The 22,173-nt window shown below is 42.0% G+C and overlaps 1 protein-coding gene across 21 annotated transcripts in view; it reads left to right on the forward strand.

Annotated features, from left to right (window-relative positions):
• The window catches only part of RAP1GAP2 (RAP1 GTPase activating protein 2), a 1,157,030-nt gene that overhangs the window by 1,049,675 nt on the left and 85,182 nt on the right, over window positions 1–22,173 (forward strand). For all 21 annotated transcript variants that reach the window (XM_073616723.1, XM_073616725.1, XM_073616724.1 and 18 more), the window contains one exon: window positions 7,008–7,163. In XM_073616723.1, the coding sequence (XP_073472824.1) occupies window positions 7,008–7,163 (156 nt within the window). The remainder of the gene's footprint in view (window positions 1–7,007; window positions 7,164–22,173) is intronic.

The raw sequence follows: 22,173 nt of genomic DNA on the forward strand, positions 1-22,173 counted from the left end.
TTTCTGCATAGAAACCAATGAGCTTCCAGGTTTTATTACCAAAGCTTAATTGAACAAGTTGGGTTTAGAAGCTCATTGGTTTCTATGCAGAAGTGAGCCTGATTTAGCACTTTCCAGCTTTAGTAAATAAACCTCATTGTGTACTTAAAAGTGGGGTATGCCTGTATGTAGCATATGATACATCCATGTTCTCTATTGAAAGATGATGGAAGTGGGCTTTCCTTATCTAAAAATAAATAAAGGTCCTGCTACAAAACCCCTTACTCATTAAACAGATCAAAGCAAGCTGAATCTATCATGGTTTAATGTAAACGTATTATATGTGCAATTTACTGTACTTTTAGAACTTCATACTGTGAGCACACCAAATATGTTCAATTTACAGAGAAAATTGCTCTATTACGCCCACCCAGACTGTAGGAACCACCTGTGGCTAAAATATATAATAAAACTGTATACTGCATGAAAAATTCTTTGTCCTGCTTAAAAAAAAAAAAATTACTAACAAAATAGTTGGGCATGCCTTTTCTATGCATCAAAAAGTTTAGGGAGGAAAAAAAATCAGCTTTCTGTTACAATAATTAATAAGGCTTATAGAACTAGAATAAGGCTTATAGGTGACTTGATGTTTTCAGATGGGACAGTAAATACATTTCTGTTAGGAATACAAATCAACTATAGTGCTTTATTGCATGTATAGGAAAAAACAATTGACTGTTCCAGAACACCGTAAAAAAGATTCAAAACTGAAATTCTCAAATATATAAAATGTTTGGAGTCTCTCTGGCTTCAAACTCAAGCTATGGTGTCCTTTTCTGATTTCATCCGCTACATAATTCTTATTCCAGGATCCAGGTTTACAGTCAAGTATTTTGGGGATCTGAAAATAGAAGAAATTTAGAACATAGCCAGGAGCATAGAATTTGGTTAAGCAGACTGCTACACAGCCAAATTAAACTTGTGATTTAGAACCCTTTCACACTGAGGCAGTTTTTAGGCGTTTTAGCGCTAGAAATAGCGCCTGAAAAAGCGCCTGAAAACTGCCTCCCATTCATTTGCATGAATGCTTTCACACTTGGGCAGTGCGCTTGTGGGATGTTAGAAAAAGTCCTGCAAGCAGCATCTTTGAGGCGGGTTTGGAGCACTGTAAAAAGCGCTCCAAAACCGGCCCCTGCCCATTGAAATAAATGGGCAGCTCTTCCAAAGCTCCTTAAAAGTCCTTTGAAAGCTCCACAAAATTCTTTTCTTGGACTTTTTGAAGGTCATGTTGTCACGTGACCTTAAAAAAAAACGCCCCGCTAGCACCCGAAAAGCGTCTGGCGCTTTAGCTCTGTTTTAGCGGTGCTTCAGTGTGAAAGGTAGGGTACTTCAATTTAGAAAATACTGACAGCTTTTTCAATAAATTCCCCACCTGTTCCTTTTCCCACATGCTGCCCCCTAGTCAGTTTGGGCTTCCTAGTTGTTGTTGACCCCCATATCTCTTTCATTGTTTACCAGTGGGTACTTGCTACCCTTTTTATAGGACACAATATTAAGAGTATTAAAAAATGACTTGAACCTCATGGTTAAATGGAAGCTTTATTAAAGTGTTACTAAACCCACAACAGGAAAATCTGTCTGTTTATGCAGAATAGCATGCTTGTTATACTCACTGTGGAACTTAGGGGTTAATCCTCTGTATTGTGTAAAAAGGCTCTTTGATCCTGTATGCACAGATCCTCCCCCTCCTGCAGGGTCTCTCTTGTCAAGGTCAGGTAAGACATAGTGAGGGTAGTACTGCTACACATGCTCAGTTTGGTCTCTATTGCTGGAGAGAACATTTCCTCGTTTGAGCTGAGCTTTTCAGGTCACATGATATTGAGATCACACATGTGGGCGTGTTAACAGATCCTATATGACAACCCAGTCCCTCCCTCCTCCTCCATGCCCAGTAACTAAAAAAGAACACAGGCTTCAGGCTCTAATCACGTGCTTAAAAAAAAAAAAACCCCGACTGGAATCTATGTGTTCAGTGCCCTGGAGGGCCGGACGCATGGATAGGGGGGTGGCGCCCGTGCGCCCCTAATGGACGGACCACCACTGATCACAACTACTTAGTGTACACAGGTGAATTATACCTTGTTTTTTTCTGGAACAAATTGGGCATTCGTTTGGTGGTAAATGGTGATGGATATCTCCTGATTTTTTTTTTTTTATTAGTAAAAAAGGAAAACTGGGCCAAATTAGTAAATAAAGCATTCTTTTTTAATTTAGCTGTATATTTCCATAATGTGAAAATGATTTATTCATATCATCTCACAAGTTCTCAGCTGTGTTCTTATTCAAAGTGAAACTCACCCCACCCCCAGCTCTGCTACACATGCTGAAAGGAATTCAGCAACCTTTATTTCAAATGACTGCTGGCTGCTGTTCTGGACATGTTATAATCTCCCATTTCCTATGAACTGCTTAGTGAGAGAGAAGTTCTGAAGGGGGGAGGTGAATGATGTAAGGAAGTTGCATGTCTGTTTATCGGACTGATGACTTATCTGCCTAGCATAAGCAACCAGAGACATCTCTGCGGAGGCTCCAGATATATACAGGATATATGTATATATTTATATATACACAGTGCCTTGAAAAAGTATTTATATCCCTTGAAATTTTCCACATTTTGTCATGTTACAACCAAATACCTAAATATATTTTATTGGGATTTTATGTGATAGACCAACATAACGTGGCATGTAATTGTGAAGTGGAAGGAAAATGATAAATGGTTTTCAAAATTTTTTACAAATAAATATCTGAAAAGTGTGGCGTGCATTTGTATTCAGCCCCCTTTACTCTGATACCCCTAACTAAAATCTAGTGGAACCAATTGCCTTCAGAAGTCACCTAATTAGTAAAAAGAGTCCACCTGTGTGTAATTTAATCTCAGTATATATACAGCTGTTCTGTGAAGCCCTCAGAGTTTTTTATAGAGAATCTTAGTATACAAACAGCATCATGAAGGCCAAGGAACACACCAGACAGGTCTAGGATAAAGTTGTGGAGAAGACTAAAGCAGGGTTAGGTTATAAAACAATATCACACAGAGCACTGTTCAATCCATCATCCGAAAATGGAAAGAGTATGGCACAATTGCAAACCTGCCAAGACATGGCCGTCCACCTAAACTGACAGGCCGGGGAATGAGAGCATTAATCAAAGAAGCAGCCAAGAGGCCCATGGTAACCATGGAGGAGCTGCAGAGATCCACAGCTCAGGTGGGAGAATCTGTCCACAGGACAACTATTAGTCGTGCTCTCCACAAATCTGGCCTTTATGAAAGAGTGGCAAGAAGAAAACCATTGTTGAGAAGTTCCATTTGCAGTTTGCGAGAAGCCATGTGGGGGACACAGCAAACATGTGGAAGAAGGTGCTCTGGTCAGATGAGACCAAAATTGTTGGCCTAAAAGCAAAACGCTATGTGTGGTGGAAAACTAACACTGCAAATCACCCTGAACACACCATCCCCACCGTGAAACATGGTGGTGGCATCATCATGTTGTGTGGATGCTTTTCTTCAGCAGGAACAGGGAAGCTGGTCAGAGTTGATGGGAAGATGGATGGAGCCAAATAGAGGGCAATCTTAGAAGAAAACCTGTTAGAGTCTGCAAAAGACTTGAGACTTGGGTGGAGGTTCACCTTCCAGCAGGACAACGACCCTAAACATGCAGCCAGAGCTACAATGGAATGGTTTAGATCAAATCATATTCATGTGTTAGAATGGCCCAGTCAAAGTCCAGACCTAAATCCAATTGAGAATATGTGGCAAGAGTTGAAAATTGCTGTTCACAGATGCTCTCCATCCAAGCTGACAGAGCTTGAGCTATTTTGCAAAGAAGAATGGGCAAAAATGTCCCTCTAGATGTGCAAAGCTGGTAGAGACATCCCCAAAAAGACTTGCAGCTGTAATTGCAGTGAAAGGTGGTCAGGGGGCTGAATACAAATCAAATGCACAACACACTTTTCACATATTTATTTGTAAAAAATTAGGTAAACCATTTATCATTGTCCATCCACTTCACAATTATGTGCCACTTTGTGTTGGTCTATCACATAAAATTCCAACTAAATACATTTAGGTTTTTGGTTGTAACATGACAAAATGTGGAAAATGTCAAGGGGTATGAATACTTTTGTAAGGCACTATATATATAAAATAAGTATTGAACACGTCACCATTTTTCTAGGTAAATATATTTCTAATGGTGCTATTGACATTAAATTTTCACCATATGTCAGTAACAACCCATGTAATCCATACATACAAAGAAACCAAAAGAAATAAGTTTAGAAATCAAGTTATGTGTAATAAAATGGAATGACACAAGGAAAAAATATTAAACACATGTGGAAAGAGAGGTGCAAAAAGGCATGGAAAGCCAAGACACCATCTAAAATCTATCAGTGGTTAGAAAGCAATCCTGCCGCTTGCCAGTGCAAATTCATATCAGTTGGTTCAGTCTCAACTGGTGGCCTATAAAAAGGTGTCTCATTACCAAGGTGTCAAACAAGAAACATTATATATATATATATATATATATATATATATATATATATATATATATATATATATATTATATATAGCAATAAATATAAAAACGGTGCAGCGCAATGCCGGCATTTTATTGAACTTTTGGCTACATGTTTAGCATACTTATTTTCTGACCGTTATTCCTGCTAATCAGCCGGGAATCCTTTTTATATAATAAACGATCTATGAAGGCTACACTTAGATCGCGTTTTCTTTTTATGCTGGTGGTTCTCTGCTGCTGGAGTGAGTTACCTGTACATATCCCGTCTCTATTGTTGGATTGGTGCTGCTGGATTCATTCATCAGTCTCACCCTATGTGCAGTACAAGCTGATTTGACCATCAGAATACACAGTGGTTCGCCAGATTTTGTGGTTTCATGCTGTTGGAGGGATTTATCTGTATATATCCTGTCCTCACTGGTGGATTAGTGCTGTTGGATCCATTCATCACCCTATGTGTGGTATTAAGCATATCTGACCATCCAATTATTCAGTGGTCCATAAGATTCGGTAAGAGTACCTTATACTGACGGTGGAAGGATTTGTCACCTTGAATATTATATATCAGTTGAAGATCTTTTTCATCACGTGGTGGCTTCATCTCTCTTTTTCTGCACAACATTTTATTGCATATTGTATGGACTTATTTTGCGCTGCACCGTTTTTATATTTCTTGCTATTTTTTGAGGTGTTGTGATTTGCACCTTTTAGGTGTTCAGCTTGCAATTATTTGTTGTTTATGTGTGTGCGCTGATTGTCTCTTCATTCTAATATAATATATGTACACTGTGTGTATATATATTTTTTTTATTAAAATGTATTTATTCAAGAAAATTCTAACACAGGGAAAAACACATCTTACTAAGCTGCTGTTCGTCTAGAAGGTTATTTTATTTGGAAAGAAATACATTTACAAAAGGGGTTGCTTAACTAAAACAGTGCAAAATCTGGTGCAGTTGTGCATTGTAGCCATGTAGCCAATCAGCCTCTAACTTCAGCTTGTTTAATTAAGCTTTGAGAAAAAAATAATAATCTGCAAACTGATTGGTTTCTATGCAGAGCTGCACCAGATTTTTCACTCTCCAGGTTTAGTAAATCAACACCAAAGTCTATAAGTGCGTGTAATGCTGTATATTATTCTTCACTAACTGTGATTCTAAGGATGTATTCTACCAAAAGGACATAATTGCACTTTAAATGCTTAAGCTATAAGACCCATTAGTTATGAGCCATTATCAACTAAATGATTTCAAACATAGCATCATATCAGGTTCTGCACAGATTTTAAGTCTCTGTCTTGTATGCTTTCTCCAGGCCAGTGACTCACCAGTTAGTGAATCCAGGATCAGGATGACGGGCTGAAAGCTAATACCTACAACAAGATAGCTAATACATACATACAAGTCAGCAATAGAAGCTTCAGTATTTCTAATGCTAATGACAAAGCTCTCCTCTTTTATAGACAATGACATAATGAAAACCAAAAGGGGCTAAAACACAATTATGACTGCTATTCATAATCTTTTTTTATACTTTAAAACAGAGCTCATTTTTTTCTTTTTTTATCTGGTGTCCAGCATGTATACAAATAAAGAACAAGCTTATATTGCAACAACTACCTTCAATCCAGAGATGCCCCCTTGCAGTACTTTTTCTCCACTATGTTTCCACCAGTCTTCCAGGTTAAGTTACATCACCTCCCTGTCTAAGCTTTGACAAAAATTAACACCAGATCTTGGACAATGTGACATTGCTGGGGTAGCTATAATTGCCTAGGGGATGAGGGGGGAAAGGTGGCTGAGAGGGGCAACTGGGCTATGTGCAGACACTCTTCTAGAATGAAGAGTGTCTGCACGGTTGAAGATACAGTACTGGATCTGTGCTACCTTTGCGAGTACACTGATATTCTGTATTTGTTACCTCAACAACCCGCCTAGTGAGCCCCACAGCAGCTGCTATGGCTATAGTTATATCACTGATAATATTACAGTAAAACATTGATTTGAGAGTAACTTGGTTTGAGAGCATTTTGCAAGACAAGCAAAATGTTTTAATAAATTTTGACTTGATATACAAGCGATGTCTTGATAATATACAAGTAGTGTCATGTCAAAACTGAGTATAAAAGAGAAGAGAGGCGCCTCTAAGTGCAGCAATATGGTTACATTTAATGAAGGTACAACATTTAGCAACATATTGCTACACTTAGAGGCACCTCTCTTCTCTTTTATACTCTGTAGCTTCTGCTGGATTTTGCTTCTAATCCCCTTGTGGAGGCTTCCATTTGTGGATGGACATTTTATGGTTACACAATCTATCACATTGCTATAATCTTTTTATATGGACTGTAAGCTGAAGGACCTATAAATAAATTGTTGTGGAACAAATCATTTGAGTTTTCATTATTTCTACACATCATTAGTCCCAATGTTTTTATCATTGCAGTTGCAGAGGAAGAGACATATTGGTAATGATATTGTGGCTATTGTGTTTCAAGAAGAAAACACTCCCTTTGTCCCAGATATGATTGCATCAAACTTTCTTCATGCGTACATTGTGGTTCAAGTCGAGAATCCAGAGACGGACTATACAACTTACAAGGTATGCAATGAGATTCATATGTTGTCTAAGCAGTTGTTTTCTGTTGCATTTTTTTCTTACTATTAATAAAAGATGTGCAATGCCCTCGAAACCCAACGGAGTTTGGGGACATCCAGAAAAATATACCTAAAACAGACATTATGGGGTTTATTTACTAAATCTGGAAAATGCAAAATATGGTGTAGCTGTGGATGGTAGCCAATCAGCTTCCAACATCAGCTTGTTCAATTAGGCATTGACAAAAAACAACAACCTGGAAGCTGATTGGTTTCTATGCACAGACTTTGCACTTTCCAGTTTTAGTAAATCAATCCCTATGGGTCACGTACTTTGTACACTTTGTACAAATCACGGTTTGCCACAGCATTACAAAGAGAATCAGAGCAAGAGATTGTCCACAAGAAGGGTAGCAGAGAATTTGAAACATGAAATTATTTTTGAAGATAGGGAATCTATCAGGTGAGCAGTTGGAACTTGCAGAGTTGTAATACAGAATAGCAGATACTCATATTAGTCAGGGTTTGAGAGATGGGGAAAGCAGAGGGACAGTATATAACCTACTCAATTCAAATTTACCTATCTAGCAGCTTCAGACAGCAAAGTCAGAATGTTCACTCAGTGTACCATATATACTCGAGTATAAGTCGACCCGAATATAAGCCAAGGCACCTAATTTTGCCACAAAAAACTGGGAAAACTTATTGACTCGAGTATAAGCCTAGGGTGAGAAATGCGCAGCTACTGTAAGTGGAAAAGAGGGTTAACAATGCCCATTTGCAGCCTCACTGTGCTCATTTGCAGCCTCACTGTGCCCATTTGCAGCCATAGGTCCCCTGAACTTCAAACTCAGTAGTTAAGGGTTCCTAGATGACCCCTAGCTGCAGCCAAAATTTGGTGTCTCTGGACCCAAAGGGTGCCGAAATGACATTGCTGCAGATGGACACAGTTGACCGACCACAATATATCCAAAGCTGTGGTTTCTAGCACCAAGTGGCCCTGAGATACAGGGCCCCACAAAAAGGTTCAGAAAATGTCAAGCACTTTTCTGCAGCAGAGAATGACATTTTCCAAACTGACTTTGAGGCCCTGTATCTCGGGGCCACCTAGTGTTAGGCACCCCAAATTTGGTGTGCAAACCCAGTGGAGCTAGTACCACAACATATCCAAAGCTGGGGTTCCTAGCACCAAGTGGCCCCGAGATAGGGGGGCCCCAAATTCGGTTCAGAAAATGTCAAGCACTTTTCTGCAGCAGAGAATGACATTTCCCGAACCGACTTTGGGGCCCCGTATCTTGGGGCCACTTAGTGCTAGGAACCCCAGCTTTGGATATGTTATGATACTAGTTCCACTGGGTTTGCACACCAAATTTGGGGTTCCTAGCACCTCGGGGCCCCAAAGTCGGTTCGGAAAATGTCATTTTTTGCTGCAGAAAAGTGCTTGACTCGAGTATAAGCCGAGGGGGGCACTTTCAGCACAAAAAAATGTGCTGAAAAACTCGGCTTATACTCGAGTATATACGGTACCTTAATCTGAGTTCTATGTAATTTACTGCAATGAGAATCCAGATAGCATCTCATAGGATTACTGGGAGTATTCTTCCTGAAGTCCATGCTGAGTAACTCCCTCTTTCTACTTCCTGCATTACCACTCATATTCCAAACTACAAGGCAGGCTTCAATCTGAATGGCAGCTGGTGTAACCTTGAGAGTAAGTTTTTTTTCTGTATGAGAGAGGATTGTAGCCATATTAGTACAAAAGCAATTGAGTACTGTCCGTAATACTTTCTTTATTTGCACTAACATCCAAATTATCAGGACAAGCTTTCGGGGTATACCCCCTTCTTTAAGGTCTAAGCAGTATTGTTCAGACCTTGAATAAGGGGGTACACCCTTAAAGCTTGTCCAGAAAATTTGAATGTTAGTGCACAAAAAAAAGTATCACAGGCGGTACTCAATTATTTCTGTGTGTGAGAGACAGCACAGTCAGGTCTGTGTGTTTGTGGATACCTCAGCTGGGTCACTGCAGGAGATTTCAAATCACTGGTTTAGCCACCAAAGGGACAGGAATCAAATTCCTGCACAAAAGACTGACTCACTGAGCAGATGGAGTGTTCTCCAAGGTTATCATTTATTTATTTTTTATTTTGATTGAAGTGTACAGCATCTCACATACGTGAGTACACCCCTCACATTTTTGTAAATATTTTATTATATCTTTTCATGTGACAACACTGAATAAATTACACTTTGCTACAATGTAAAGTAGTGAGTATACAGCTTGTACAACAGTGTAAATTTGCTGTTCCCTCAAAATAACTCAACACACCGCTATTAATGTCTAAAACTGCTGGCAACAAAAGTGAGTACACCCCTGAGTGAAAATGTCCAAATTGGGCCCAAAGTGTCATTATTTTGTGTGACCACCATTTTTTTCCAGCACTGCCTCAACCCTCTTGGGCATGGAGTTCACCAGAGCTTCACAGGTTGCCACTGGAGTCCTCTTCCACTCACCTCCACCTTCTGTTTGAGGATGCCCAGCAGATGCTCAATAGGGTTTAGGTCTGGAGACATGCTTGGACGGTCCATCACCTTTACCCTCAGCCTCTTTAGCAAAGCAGTGGTCGTTTTGGAGGTGTGTTTGGGATTATTATCATGTTGGAATACTGCCCTGCGGCCCAGTCTCCGAAGGGAAGGGATCATGCTCTGCTTCAGTATGTTACAGTACATGTTGGCATTCATGGTTCCCTCAATGAACTGTAGGTCCCCAGTGCCGGCAGCACTCATGCAGCCCCAGACCATGACACTCCCACCACCATGCTTGACTGTAGGCAAGACACACTTGTCTTTGTACTCCTCTTCTGGTTGCCGCCACACACGCTTGACCATTTGAACCAAATAAGTTTATTTTGGTCTCATCAGACCACAGGACATGGTTCCAGTAATCCATATAATTAGTCTGCTTGTCTTAAGCAAACTGTTAGCAGGCTTTCTTGTGCATTATCTTTAGAAGAGGCTTCCTTCTGGGATGACAGCCATGCAGACCAATTCAATGCAGTGTGCGGCGTATGGTCTGAGCACTGACAGGCTGACCCCCACCCCTTCAACCTCTGCAGCAATGCTGGCAGCACTCATACATCTACTTCCCAAAGACCACCTCTGAATAAGACGCTGAGCATGTACACTCAATTTCTTTGGTCGACCATTGTGAGGCCTGTTCGAAATGGAACCTGTCCTGTTAAACCGCTGTATGGTCTTGGCCACCGTGCTGTAGCTCAGTTTCAGGGTCTTGGAAATCTTCTTATAGCCTAGGCCATCTTTATGTAGAGCAACAATTCTTTTTTTCAGATCCTCAGAGTTCTTTGCCATGAAGTGCCATGTTGAATTTCCGGTGACCGATATGAGATAGTGAGAGCAATAACACCAAATTTAACACACCTGCTCCCCATTCACACCTGAAACCTTGTAACACTAACAAGTCACATGACACCAAGGAGGGAAAATTGCTAATTGTGTCCAATTTGGACATTTTCACTTAGGGGTGTACTCACTTTTGTTGCCAGCGGTTTAGACATTAATGGCTGTGTGTTGAGTTATTTTGAGGGGACAGCAAATTTACACTGTTATACAAGCTGTACACTCACTACTTTATATTGTAGCCAAGTGTAATTTCTTCATTGTTGTCTCATGAAAAGATATAATAAAATATTTAGAAAAATGTGAGGCGTTTACTGACTTTTGTGAGATACTGTACCTCTAAGATAAACTTGTCTCACACCTGAGCACATATGATAACTGCATGTCAAAATGATCAAAAAATTCAGAGATTTAGGAAAATGAAATTATATGTGAATTTTACCTTTTCTTCAAAGTACAAAGCACAAATGTGTTGAGGCTGATTTAAAACCGAACTCCAGTTAACTAAGAACTCCACACTTGCAGTAGAACTGTGCCTGCACTGCAAGGGTTAAAGAGTTTGTTATCCCAACACTTCAAATTCCTGATATGTACCTGCTGTACCATGTACTTGTATGAGAAAGTATCCTGTTCTTTTTGTATTGCTTCCTTTATGTGAAATCCCTTTTGATCCTGCTAGTCCCCCTGCTTTCCTATTAAAAACTGAACACACTAAGCAGGAGAGCACACCTCTAGCTATGCTGGGAACTCTGTGTACTCTCGTCCAATGATCAGCATTGTCCTGAATCGCTGCACAGTCATTCACTGACAAGCTCAGTGTACTGATGCTTCTCCTCCCCCCCAGCTATTATGCAGCTGAGAACAGAAGGAATGTGATAATTTATTTAAAAAAAGGGAAAAAAGGTATTTATACTGTTTTTTTTTTTATCTATACAAAAACGTTTTGCCTTTTATTTCTATTTATACTGAATTGGTTGTTTTACAGGGTGATCGTTTACAATCACTTTAACTGCGTGTTTAGTCTAGGGACATGAAAAGCAAATTTACTTACCTGATCCTCTGTTTCCTTAGCAAACAGCGCCCCCCTCTGCTCCGCCAGAATGTCTGTTTTCATGTTTTCACTCGATCCCATCATATTGGATCCCCTCTACTCCGGCAGCTTGTCCGTTTTCACTCGATCCCATCCATCTGTCTGTTTTGTCGGATCGGATGACAGGCGGTTGTCAGCGGACGCATCCCCGCTGACATCTGCCTGCCCATACTAGTCAATGGGTGGCCTGCTCAGATCTGCTTGAAAAACGGGCAGGCAGATCTTTGCGGGCAGATCGTGTGAAAGGGGCCAAAGATTTTATAGAATAAAAATCGTATTATATGCCACACCCAATTGTTATATTTGCCAAGTAGAAATACAGAACTTTATCATTTTAAAGCCCTGCCCTCACAGCCACTTAGACCATTCAGAACCCTCAAATTCCCCCTCCCTTGATTAAAGAACAGTAATTCACAGCATTAAGTCATTAAACATTTGCTGATCCCTTCATCTTGGCTACCTGGGCCTCTCCTGCATAGTGCCCACGATCGGCCCTTCCCACTGGATTGTCACTGTTAGCAAGTTACACGGGGGGCTGCTGGCAACTACAGCCCACCTCTCTGCGCTGCGGACTTCTGGGACTAAATACCTGCGGCATACCTGTAGTACCCTTCTGACCGCTGCACTGGGCCCTGAAGTCTATCCTCTGTTGGGACTGGGATCCTAAAATCTGTACTGCACTGCTGCCCTGGAAAATACCCCAGTGGTGAACACTATAACAGTGACTGACTGGCTGCTGTGTGGCTGTGGGGGTGCCCTCTCCCTCCCCTCATTCTGATTGTACACTGAAGGCTGACTATTACCCAGCTCCATTTTATCAACCTCTTGCCTTCAGCTTCATGGGCCCTAAGCAACGGCCCAAAAATTCATCCACACCAGGCCGCTCGGCCCCTGTACCGGCTACACAGCCTGACTCTTCTCTCATAGGGAGGCTGCAGGAACTGCTGACCGAATTAGCCATGGAGCACGAGGCTTCGCCGCGTGCCCCACCCTCCCAGGACAGCACCGCATTGATCCTGGCCGCCATTGAACAAAGCAAAACCTCCATGCTGGTGAGAATAGACCGATTAGCTGAAGAATGTAATCTCATTAGAAACGACTTGGATAAGATTAGGGGCAGGCTGACTGAATCGGAAACCAGAATTTCTGCCACTGAAGATCTTACAGCTACCCACTCCAATACCATAGCGGAATTGCAACGCACAGTACAATCGCTTGTCGCCAAAGCCGATGACGCAGAAAACAGGGCGAGACGCAACAATGTTCGAGTCCTGGGTCTCCCTGAGGGGGAGGAGGGTGACAGACCGGCGGAGTTCGCGGAAGAATTCTTCAAAAGTCTGCTAGGCCTCGCAGATATCTCCCCGACCTATGTCGTCGAGCGTGCCCACCATGTACCCACGGGACGCATTATCCCTGGTGCGAATCCCCGACCCTTCTTGGTTCGCTTCCTCAACTTCAGGGACCGAGACAGGATCCTTTCCGCAGCTCGCAAACATCCTTCGCTCCAGTATGGCAATTCTGCAGTCCTATTATTTCCGGATTTTTCAGCTGACCTGCAGCGCAAGAGGAAGTCCTTTAATGACGTCCGTAGACGCCTACGCGAAAAGGACATTAAATACAGTATGTTGTACCCCAGTCGTCTCCGGGTCCCCCATAATGGCTCGGTCAGGTTCTTCGACTCTCCGGCTGATGCAGATGACTGGCTAAACAACCTGGGGTGAGCACCAGATATTATCCCTTACTACAAGTGGCTCCCCGATAGAATTATTATGAAAACTATCTCCCTTCTGGATCCGGGCTCGTGGGGATTTTGTCCAGTTATCAGTCTGTTGTATAGCCCCCTTGGGTCTTATCACCTAAAGTTGTTGCTAATTGACTCCTGAACTCCCATGCAGGACTTACCCGTTATGCTGGGTGGGAGACCAACCTAACCCCGGGAGCTGGCATGTTTAATCTACAACTGATTATGATTTTTCTTTTGCAAGAGCCATTGATCACTGGAGATTCCTCTAGTTCAGGACTAGACATGCAGTACTTTTACATTCTTCTACCCCGGAGCTACCTTGTTGGACACACCTCACTACAGTATCTACCCCCCCCCCCAGTTTTTCTTCACGCCAATTGAAGAGGCATCAGCGGCACTGAATCGCCGCACTTTGGAACTTTTCACAGAAGTCTGAAGTTCTAGGAGTTTTGAGTTCAGGTTTTTGGGTATTAAACTGGCCATAGTTCTGTTTTTCTTTTTTTCTCTGTTAGGGGTATTTCATGGTCAGTAGGGAGTTTACAGGTTACTGTTTCTGTTTAATTTTTTTTTTGTACGCTCTATGTCCACTGACTGAAGTATATATATATACATGTGTTCTGTCAATGCTCACCATGCCCAGTGTAAAATTTGTTCTCCTCTTTGCATTCTCCCTTGGGCCCAAAGGGGCTGATCTCTCACACGTAGGTATCATTATGCTGCATTATAAATTGCTATTGCCTTTATGGAGTTAAAACTGATAACATGGAATGTACGAGGTCTTAATAATAAGGTTAAAAGGGCATTAATGTTCAAATACCTGAATAATCACAAACCCCATATCTTGTTCCTGCAGGAGACCCATCTCCTGGGGAATAAGATCCTAGCACTATGTAGACCCTGGGTACGGCAAGCATTTCATGCAACGTACTCCAGTTACGCCAGGGGAGTGGCCATCTTATTAAACAAATCCCTTGCATATAAGGTCCTACATCTACAAACTGATCAGGAGGGCCGATTCATAATCCTCTTACTGGAGATCAGAGCAGTGGTCTATGCTTTAGTAAATGTATACATTCCCCCTCCTTTCAACCAACAGGTCCTCTACAAAATATATGAACATTTAGCTACACTACAGTTCTCCAGACTTTACATAGCTGGAGACTTTAATTCTATTCTGGACCCATCTCTGGACTCGTCCAACCCAAATAGGGTGTTTTCACCGGACCTACTTCAATGGGCACAAGCACTTAATTACACTGAGATCTGGAGATGGAAGCACCAAACCACTAGGGTTTACTCCACCACTCATAAATCAGGCTCCAGGATCGACCTGGTCTTTGGCAACACCTGTGCCCTGGCGGCGGTGAGGGGGGTCTTGTACTTACCTGCGGGCCTCTCAGATCATGCGCCCTTAGAGGTCACCTTGGGGTTGTCTGACACCAGGAGTCGAGACTGTTGGCGTTTAGCACCAAAATGGTTACAGGACACGAGGGTGGAGGAGGAAGTCTCTCCTAAACTACAACAATATTGGGAGATCAATGAGAACTCAACCTCAGCACAGGTAGTCTGGGACGCCTTTAAGGCCAACACCAGGGGTGAATATATTTCAGCTATCAAGACGGTTCGTTCTGAGATGTCCTGTCAGGTCCAGGCCCTTGAGGAGGGAGAGGCTAAGGCAGCGGAGACTTTTTCTGGTTCCCCGACTCGGGATCACTTCAGCCAGCTAGCTGAGGCAAGAAGAGCATTGTCTCTACATCTTGCATCGGCCACGCATCTGGATTTAAAATCTCTGGCGGGGAAGATCTTTGAGTCCGGAGACAAGAACAGCAAGCTTCTAGCAAATTTAGTTGCGGACTCTAAAATGAAGACAGTGGTGTCAGAAATACGTGGTTCGGATGGTCAGGTGCTTTCTACTCCTGAGCAAATTTTGGATGAATTCAGATCCTTTTATGAAAAATTATATGAAGCAGTCCCTGGCTGGCCTGAGGACCGGCGTAGGGAGTTTTTACATTCCCTGCACCTACCCACTCTTTCACAGGAGGATCTTGAATTTTTAGATAAGGATTTTACCACTGAGGAGATAGAGGCAGCGATTTGTTCGTTCCCCAGTGGAAAAACGCCGGGACCAGATGGCCTGCCGGGTGAATGGTACAGAATGTATGCCTCTTTAGTTGCACCAAAACTGTTGAAGGTCTTCTCTGAAAGTAAAAGGCAGATGTCCTTGCCCCCTTCTATGTACCAGGCACACATAGTCCTCATTCCAAAGCCCGGCAAGGACATATCCCTCTGTACTTCCTATAGGCCGATCTCCTTGCTAAACTATGACCTCAAGATCTTAACAAAAATACTAGCGACCAGACTGCGGACAATTCTACCATCCCTGATTAATATAGACCAGACTGGTTTCATGCCAGGGAAATCAACAGATATAAATCTATGTAGAGTGTTTACACATCTTCAGCTGCCTCCCACTGAGTCCTCCACGAGGGTATTGGTTGCGCTAGATATTGAAAAGGCATTTGATTCGGTGGCATGGCCTTATATGTCTTCGGTTCTTGAGGTTATGGGTTTTGGAGAAGAATTCCGTAGGTGGATCGATATTTTGTATAAGGACCCAACAGCGCAGATAAAACTTAATGGTGCTCTGTCGGCACCTTTTTCGGTGGGAAGAGGTACGAGACAAGGTTGTCCGCTGTCACCGGCTTTGTTTGCCTTGGTGATGGAACCACTTGCTTCGGCCTTAAGACAGGCAGAGGGGGTTAGGGGCATACAGGTGGGATCCATACATGAGAAAGTGGCTTTATACGCAGATGATCTCATTCTTTTTTTGAATGACCCTGCTCAATCCCTCCATGAGACGCTGACCATTCTTTCAAATTTCAATAGTTGCTCGGGACTCAAAGTGAACTGGGAAAAATCCCAAATATTACCGATAGATATAGCCGCAAAGGACATAGCAGATCCCAACCTTCCCTTATTATGGACAGACAAAATTAAATATCTAGGCATCCACATTTCCACATCTACCTCTGATTATTATACCCTTAACTTCGAACCACTGATACAAATGATGAGGACAAGACTGAAGGCTTGGGCACATCTCCCCCTCTCTCTAATTGGGAGGATTAATTTATTCAAGATGAAACTACTGCCCGCTTTTCTCTATGTTCTTAGACACGCCCCTATCTGGATTCCAAAAAAAGTTTTTTGCCTGATAAATACCATTCTATTATCTTTTCTCTGGGGAGCCGGTCAGCCGAGATTTAGGCTGGCGGTGCTACAGAGACCTTGGGGGGAGGGAGGCCTGGCTTGCCCTGACCTCCATTCTTATTTTGTGGCGGCTCTATTATCACATGCCCACAACTGGCTAGTCTCTGATGAGTCCAATGCAGCAGTGGTTCTAGAAGCAGCACATCTGGGGTCATACGAGGCACTACGGAACTTACTTTACTGGGGTCCTAGGGCTCCCTTCCCTCTTACAACGGCAATGAAAGCGGTTATACGAGCGTGGTCGGTGGCCAATTCCATGCGCCCCACACCTTCTGGACACATATCCCCGCACAGCCCTCTTTGGTTTAACACGCAATTGTCAGAATTTGGGTCCATTCCTGACCCTAGTATATGGGCATGCAAGGGCATCAAATATATAAATCAGATCTGTTTGGATGGCCGAATGCAGACTTTTGACGGGTTGAAACAACAATATGATTTACCCAACTCTCACCTGTTTAGATTCCTGCAGCTTAGACACGCCTTCAACACCCAGTTTGAGCATGCCCAAGTGGCCTTTTACACTTCAAATCTGGAAACTCTGCTCAGGGACGAAACTCTAACTAAGCCCTTATCCACCATATATAAAGCGTTACTCCCTAATGTACACACGGGATTAGAAAACCTTAAGGCAAAGTGGGTGATTGATTTCCCTACACTAGACACAGAAGATTGGGAGGAACTGTGGGAGTGCCCCTTTTCACAGCTAGTATCAGCTAGAGACAAGTTAGTGCAGTTTAAAATAGTACATAGGATATATTACACACCCGTGCGTCTACACAAAATATATCCATCTATTCCTCCCTCCTGCTGGAGATGCAACTCATCCTCAGCGGATTTCATACACATATTTTGGAGCTGTCCACAGATCGAAATTTTTTGGGTTGAGGTAACCAATTTTATTTTGACTGTCACCACTGTTCCTGTACCACTGTCTGTAGAGGTATGTTTGCTGGGACTTGTGGAACCCCTGGCCCCAAGCCGGACTATTAGAACCCTGCTAGGATTACTACTTTATTATGTCCGTAAGTCGACAGTACTCAGATGGAAGGCCTCATCCGCACCCTCATTACAATTTTGAAAGAGGTTAGTGAATGCGGCTCTACCACTATACAAGGCTACCTACCTGTCACGTGGATGTGCCAAAAAATTCCACAAAATATGGGATATTTGGACGGATTCCCTGTCCACTAATGCAGACTCGATGGACGATTAGTAATGTTCTACTAAGTACCGTGAATGACCCAAGAGGCATCTCCGATCTCATAACACCCCTGAGATGCTCGGTCAATAGTCAGGAGGAGGGGGGGAATGCAATTATGTATCTATAATGTACACTTTATTTCACAAGAACCTAAAGTGAGCTTTGTAGGATATATGTGGAATTGAAGAATTGCTTTGAATTTTCTACACAGGTGGTCGAGCGTACAATGGTTTAGGTAGTTTATGTGTGTTTTTTTTTTTCTCATCTTATATCTAGTTTTGTAGTTGTAGTGAACGAGCCTGGGTATGCCCAATAGGCTCTGTATTGTTTTGTTCGCACTTAAAATTATAATAAAGATAACTTTAAAAAAAAAAAAAAAACATTTGCTGATCTCGTGGGAGCAGGACAAAAAAGTCCCAAGGAAGTGAAAGAGGAAGATTCTTTGCAGTACCTGTTGCTATTAAATTCCAGTTTATAACCAGGCACATTAGATTACATTTGCATGCAGTTAGCAGTGTGGCATTTACAGTAAAATATCACATAAACCACTTAGATCATTGTAAATGTTGTTATATAATTTATATATTAGGGGTTCAGCTCTGTCTGAAGGTACAGAATTTCCAAATTGCCACAAATTCTACTTACATTGCTGCTAATGAGAGTTATGTATATATGTACTTGCGCGCTGCTTTGCGTGACCTATTTTAAAATTAATATATAAAAAATATATAATAAAATAATATAAATAAACAGCTGCAACCACTTATAGCACACTCATAAAACACTAGTGAACAAAGATAAAGAACAAGAAAAATGGTGCGCTTATTCTGTGAATACACAAATAAATCCCAAGTGGAGTGATGAATAACAAAGGAAGTGGGAAAAATAATAAAAAATCCAAAATATAAATACACAATATAGAAGTAAAAAAAGGTCCAAACAAAAAAACAAAACCAATAAAAAAAGAGGGGGTAAAAAAACAAATGGATCTGGATTTTGATAGAAGAAATTGTATATCTAGTTGGAATAATACTCTCCAATGATAAAGGAATCAAACAGAGATAGCCACCACCAATATAATGTTTAAAATGGCCGTCACCTTTAGGTATGACCCGAGGGTCAAACAACGCTCAAATGAATGACTGGTACATCTCCAAGACAAAAGTTCTCAACGTGACTCCAATGGTGTTTGCAGGGTCAAAGGGATGCCAGATCACCACTGTAGATTCCAAACAGTCTGCACAGACCCACTCCAGAGATAGCGTAACTCTTGCCCAGCAGTCACTCAGAGGAAGACAAAAGAATCCATAGCGCAATATTGCCAGTACAAGTACAAGTAAGCAGTTATTTAATATATTTTTACTTGTACTGGCAATATTGCGCTATGTATTCCTTTGTCTTCCTCTGTGACTGCTGGGCAAGAGTTAAGCCATCTCTGGAGTGGGTCTGTGCAGACTCTTTGGAATTTACAGCGGAGATCTCGCATCCCTTTGATCCTGCAAACATAGTTGGAGTCATGTTAAAAAATGATGTTCTTGGAGATGTATCAGTCATTAATTTGAGCATTGTTTGACCCTCAGGTCATACCTAGAGGTGAGCGGCCATTTTAAACATTGTATTGGTGGTGGCTAACTCTGTTTGATCCCTTTATCATTGGAGAGTATTATTCCAACTAGATAAACCATTTATTCTATCAAGAATCAGATCCACTTGTTTTTTCACACCCTTTTTTATTGGTTTTGGTTTTTTGTTTGGACCTTTTTTTACTTCTATATTATGTATTTATATTTTGGATTTTTTATTATTTTTCCCAATTCCTTTGTTATTCATCACTCCGCTTGGGATTTATTTGTGTATTCACAGAATAAGCGCACCATTTTTCTTGTTCTTTATCTTTTTTTTTTTTTTTTAAATCACTTATTTTTTATTGAAACATTTTTCCATCTTATACAACAGTACAAAAATAAATTTTCCGCCTATCCCACCTCCTCCCCCACCTCTCCCCCCCTCCCCACTCCCTCCCCAAAATTCTCATAGTCCCCCTACTCTTAGACACCCCTCACTTGTTACCATCTTTCGTTCATCACCCCCCCCCCCATCCAATCCCATCTCCATCTCCATATAACTGGGATTACTCCACCTCTAACCATAATTTCCACAATCTCTCATATTTTTTAATATTTCCCCTTTACTATATATAAATTTTTCCTTCCATATCATATCTTTCATAACATTCATCTATTCTTCTACCATCGGGGGGACTTTTGCTTGCCACTTCTGTGCGATCAACTTTCTTACTTGAAACAGACATGTAGTTATTGTGGTCTGTATGTCTCCTAAAAAAACATTAGAGATGCCCCAAATACAGAATTTATTTTATTAACTATTTCCCTCCAATATCTGTATGATTTGGGGTATCTCCAGATCATATGCACCAAATCTCCCTTCACATCCCCGCACCTTGGGCATTTTGCATCTAGTCTTCTTCTAAACATAAAAAATTTCAGGGGCGTGTAGTATGATCTGTGTACCAAAAATAAGTGGGATACAATCTGTGAGGGTGATAATGAGACCGTGGGCTTTAATGCCAGTATTCGGCTCCATTGCTTCTCAGTTATTTTTCCAATATCCTCCTCCCATTTATCCCTATTAGGGAGTCCTACACCCCCTCCCCCCCCAGTTCTGCCTTACTTATACATCCATACATGTCAGAAATCAGCACCTTAGAGATCCTAGCATTAACCACCTTTCGGAGAGAGAGGGTATCTCACTCCACTCTAATGTCCCCTTTCTAAACTGTGTGTCCAGGGCATGTCTGACCTGCAGGTATCTGAAAAAAGACCATTTTGGGACAGCAAATTCCTCCCTTATCTCTTGGAATTATTTCAGTTTCCCTGCTCTATACAGTTGTGCCAGACTATGAATCTCCTTTCGTTCCCATTCCTCAATTTTCCCCATCACCTTAGGTTCCTTTAAGTTTTTATTATCCCATAAGGGGGAACATTCAGAGAGCCCATTATAGCCCAACAGGGCCTTAACGGGTTCCCAGCTCTTTACCATGAGTTGTGCTGTAGGACACCTGGAACAAAAAGAGTCCGTCTCAACTGCCTCCACTACTGTATCATGACTAGTGTCTACCAACGCCAATCCCCTTCCAATCCCCCCCCCCCCCCCACTGGCAGGTTACTTCCTCTCATATGCTGCATTTGTGCTGCCAAAAACTAATTTCTCGGGTGTGGTAATGCTAGCCCTCCTTCCTCTCTCGGTAGCTGCAACGTTCACCGGCAGATTCTGGCCGAACCATTTTTCAAAATCAGTGGCATCCAAACCATTTTAATTAAATTACAGCGATCAGCCACCGGGAGAGGAAGCCGGTTCCAAACCCGGCATTTTTGTTTTAATTTTGTCATAAGTGGGACTATATTGTTAGCTATATATTGTCTCGGGTCTCTTGTTATATTAACACCTAAGTACTTAATTTGGTTTACTACCCTTACTTGAGGTATCTGTTGTTGCAGGGGCTCTCTAAGAGGATCTATTGGCAAAGGTACAGATTTTTCCCAACTAATTACCAACCCAGAAAGATGCCCAAAGTCTCTAACTATTTTCATTGCTGCTCCCAGGGAAGTCTGCGTATCCCCCAGAAACAGCAACACGTCGTCCGAGTATAATGCAACCTTCTCTTCTCCCGTTGCGTGGCTCCATTGCGGGGACGAACAGCAGGGACGATAATGGACACCCCTGTCTCGTCCCCCTCACCGACTGGAACCACTCGGAGCACTGTCCATTTATTCTCACTTTGGCCCTAGGTGCCTCATATAATATTCTAAACCATTTAACAAAATTAGGGCCAAATTGAAATTCCGCTAATACTTGCCATTCAAAGCTGTCAAAGGCCTTAACCGCGTCCAGTGACAAGATAGCCCTTGTCCCCTCATTTATCATTGGCAACTGGAGGTTTAATAATGCCCACCTTATATTCACACTTGCAGCTCTATCCAAATTTATTCTGTTTAACCTTGCCGCTAACACCTTTGCTAAAATGTTTACGTCTGAACATAAAAGGGATATTGGCCTATAAGATGCTACTTCAAGTAGATTTTTCCCCTCCTTTGGCAAACAATAATTGTTGCTTCTGTCATAGATGGTGGTAGTTTACCCTCCCCGGCCGCCAAATTGAGTACTTCCAGTAGTTTTGGAAGCAATATATGTATATTTCTATTGGCAGGCCGTCTGGTCCCGGGGCATTCTGGTTTGCCATGGCTGCTGTTGCACTTTGTAGCTCTTCT

This window comes from Aquarana catesbeiana, linkage group LG02 (genome assembly GCF_042186555.1).
Source record: "Aquarana catesbeiana isolate 2022-GZ linkage group LG02, ASM4218655v1, whole genome shotgun sequence".
Lineage (NCBI taxonomy): Eukaryota > Metazoa > Chordata > Amphibia > Anura > Ranidae > Aquarana > Aquarana catesbeiana.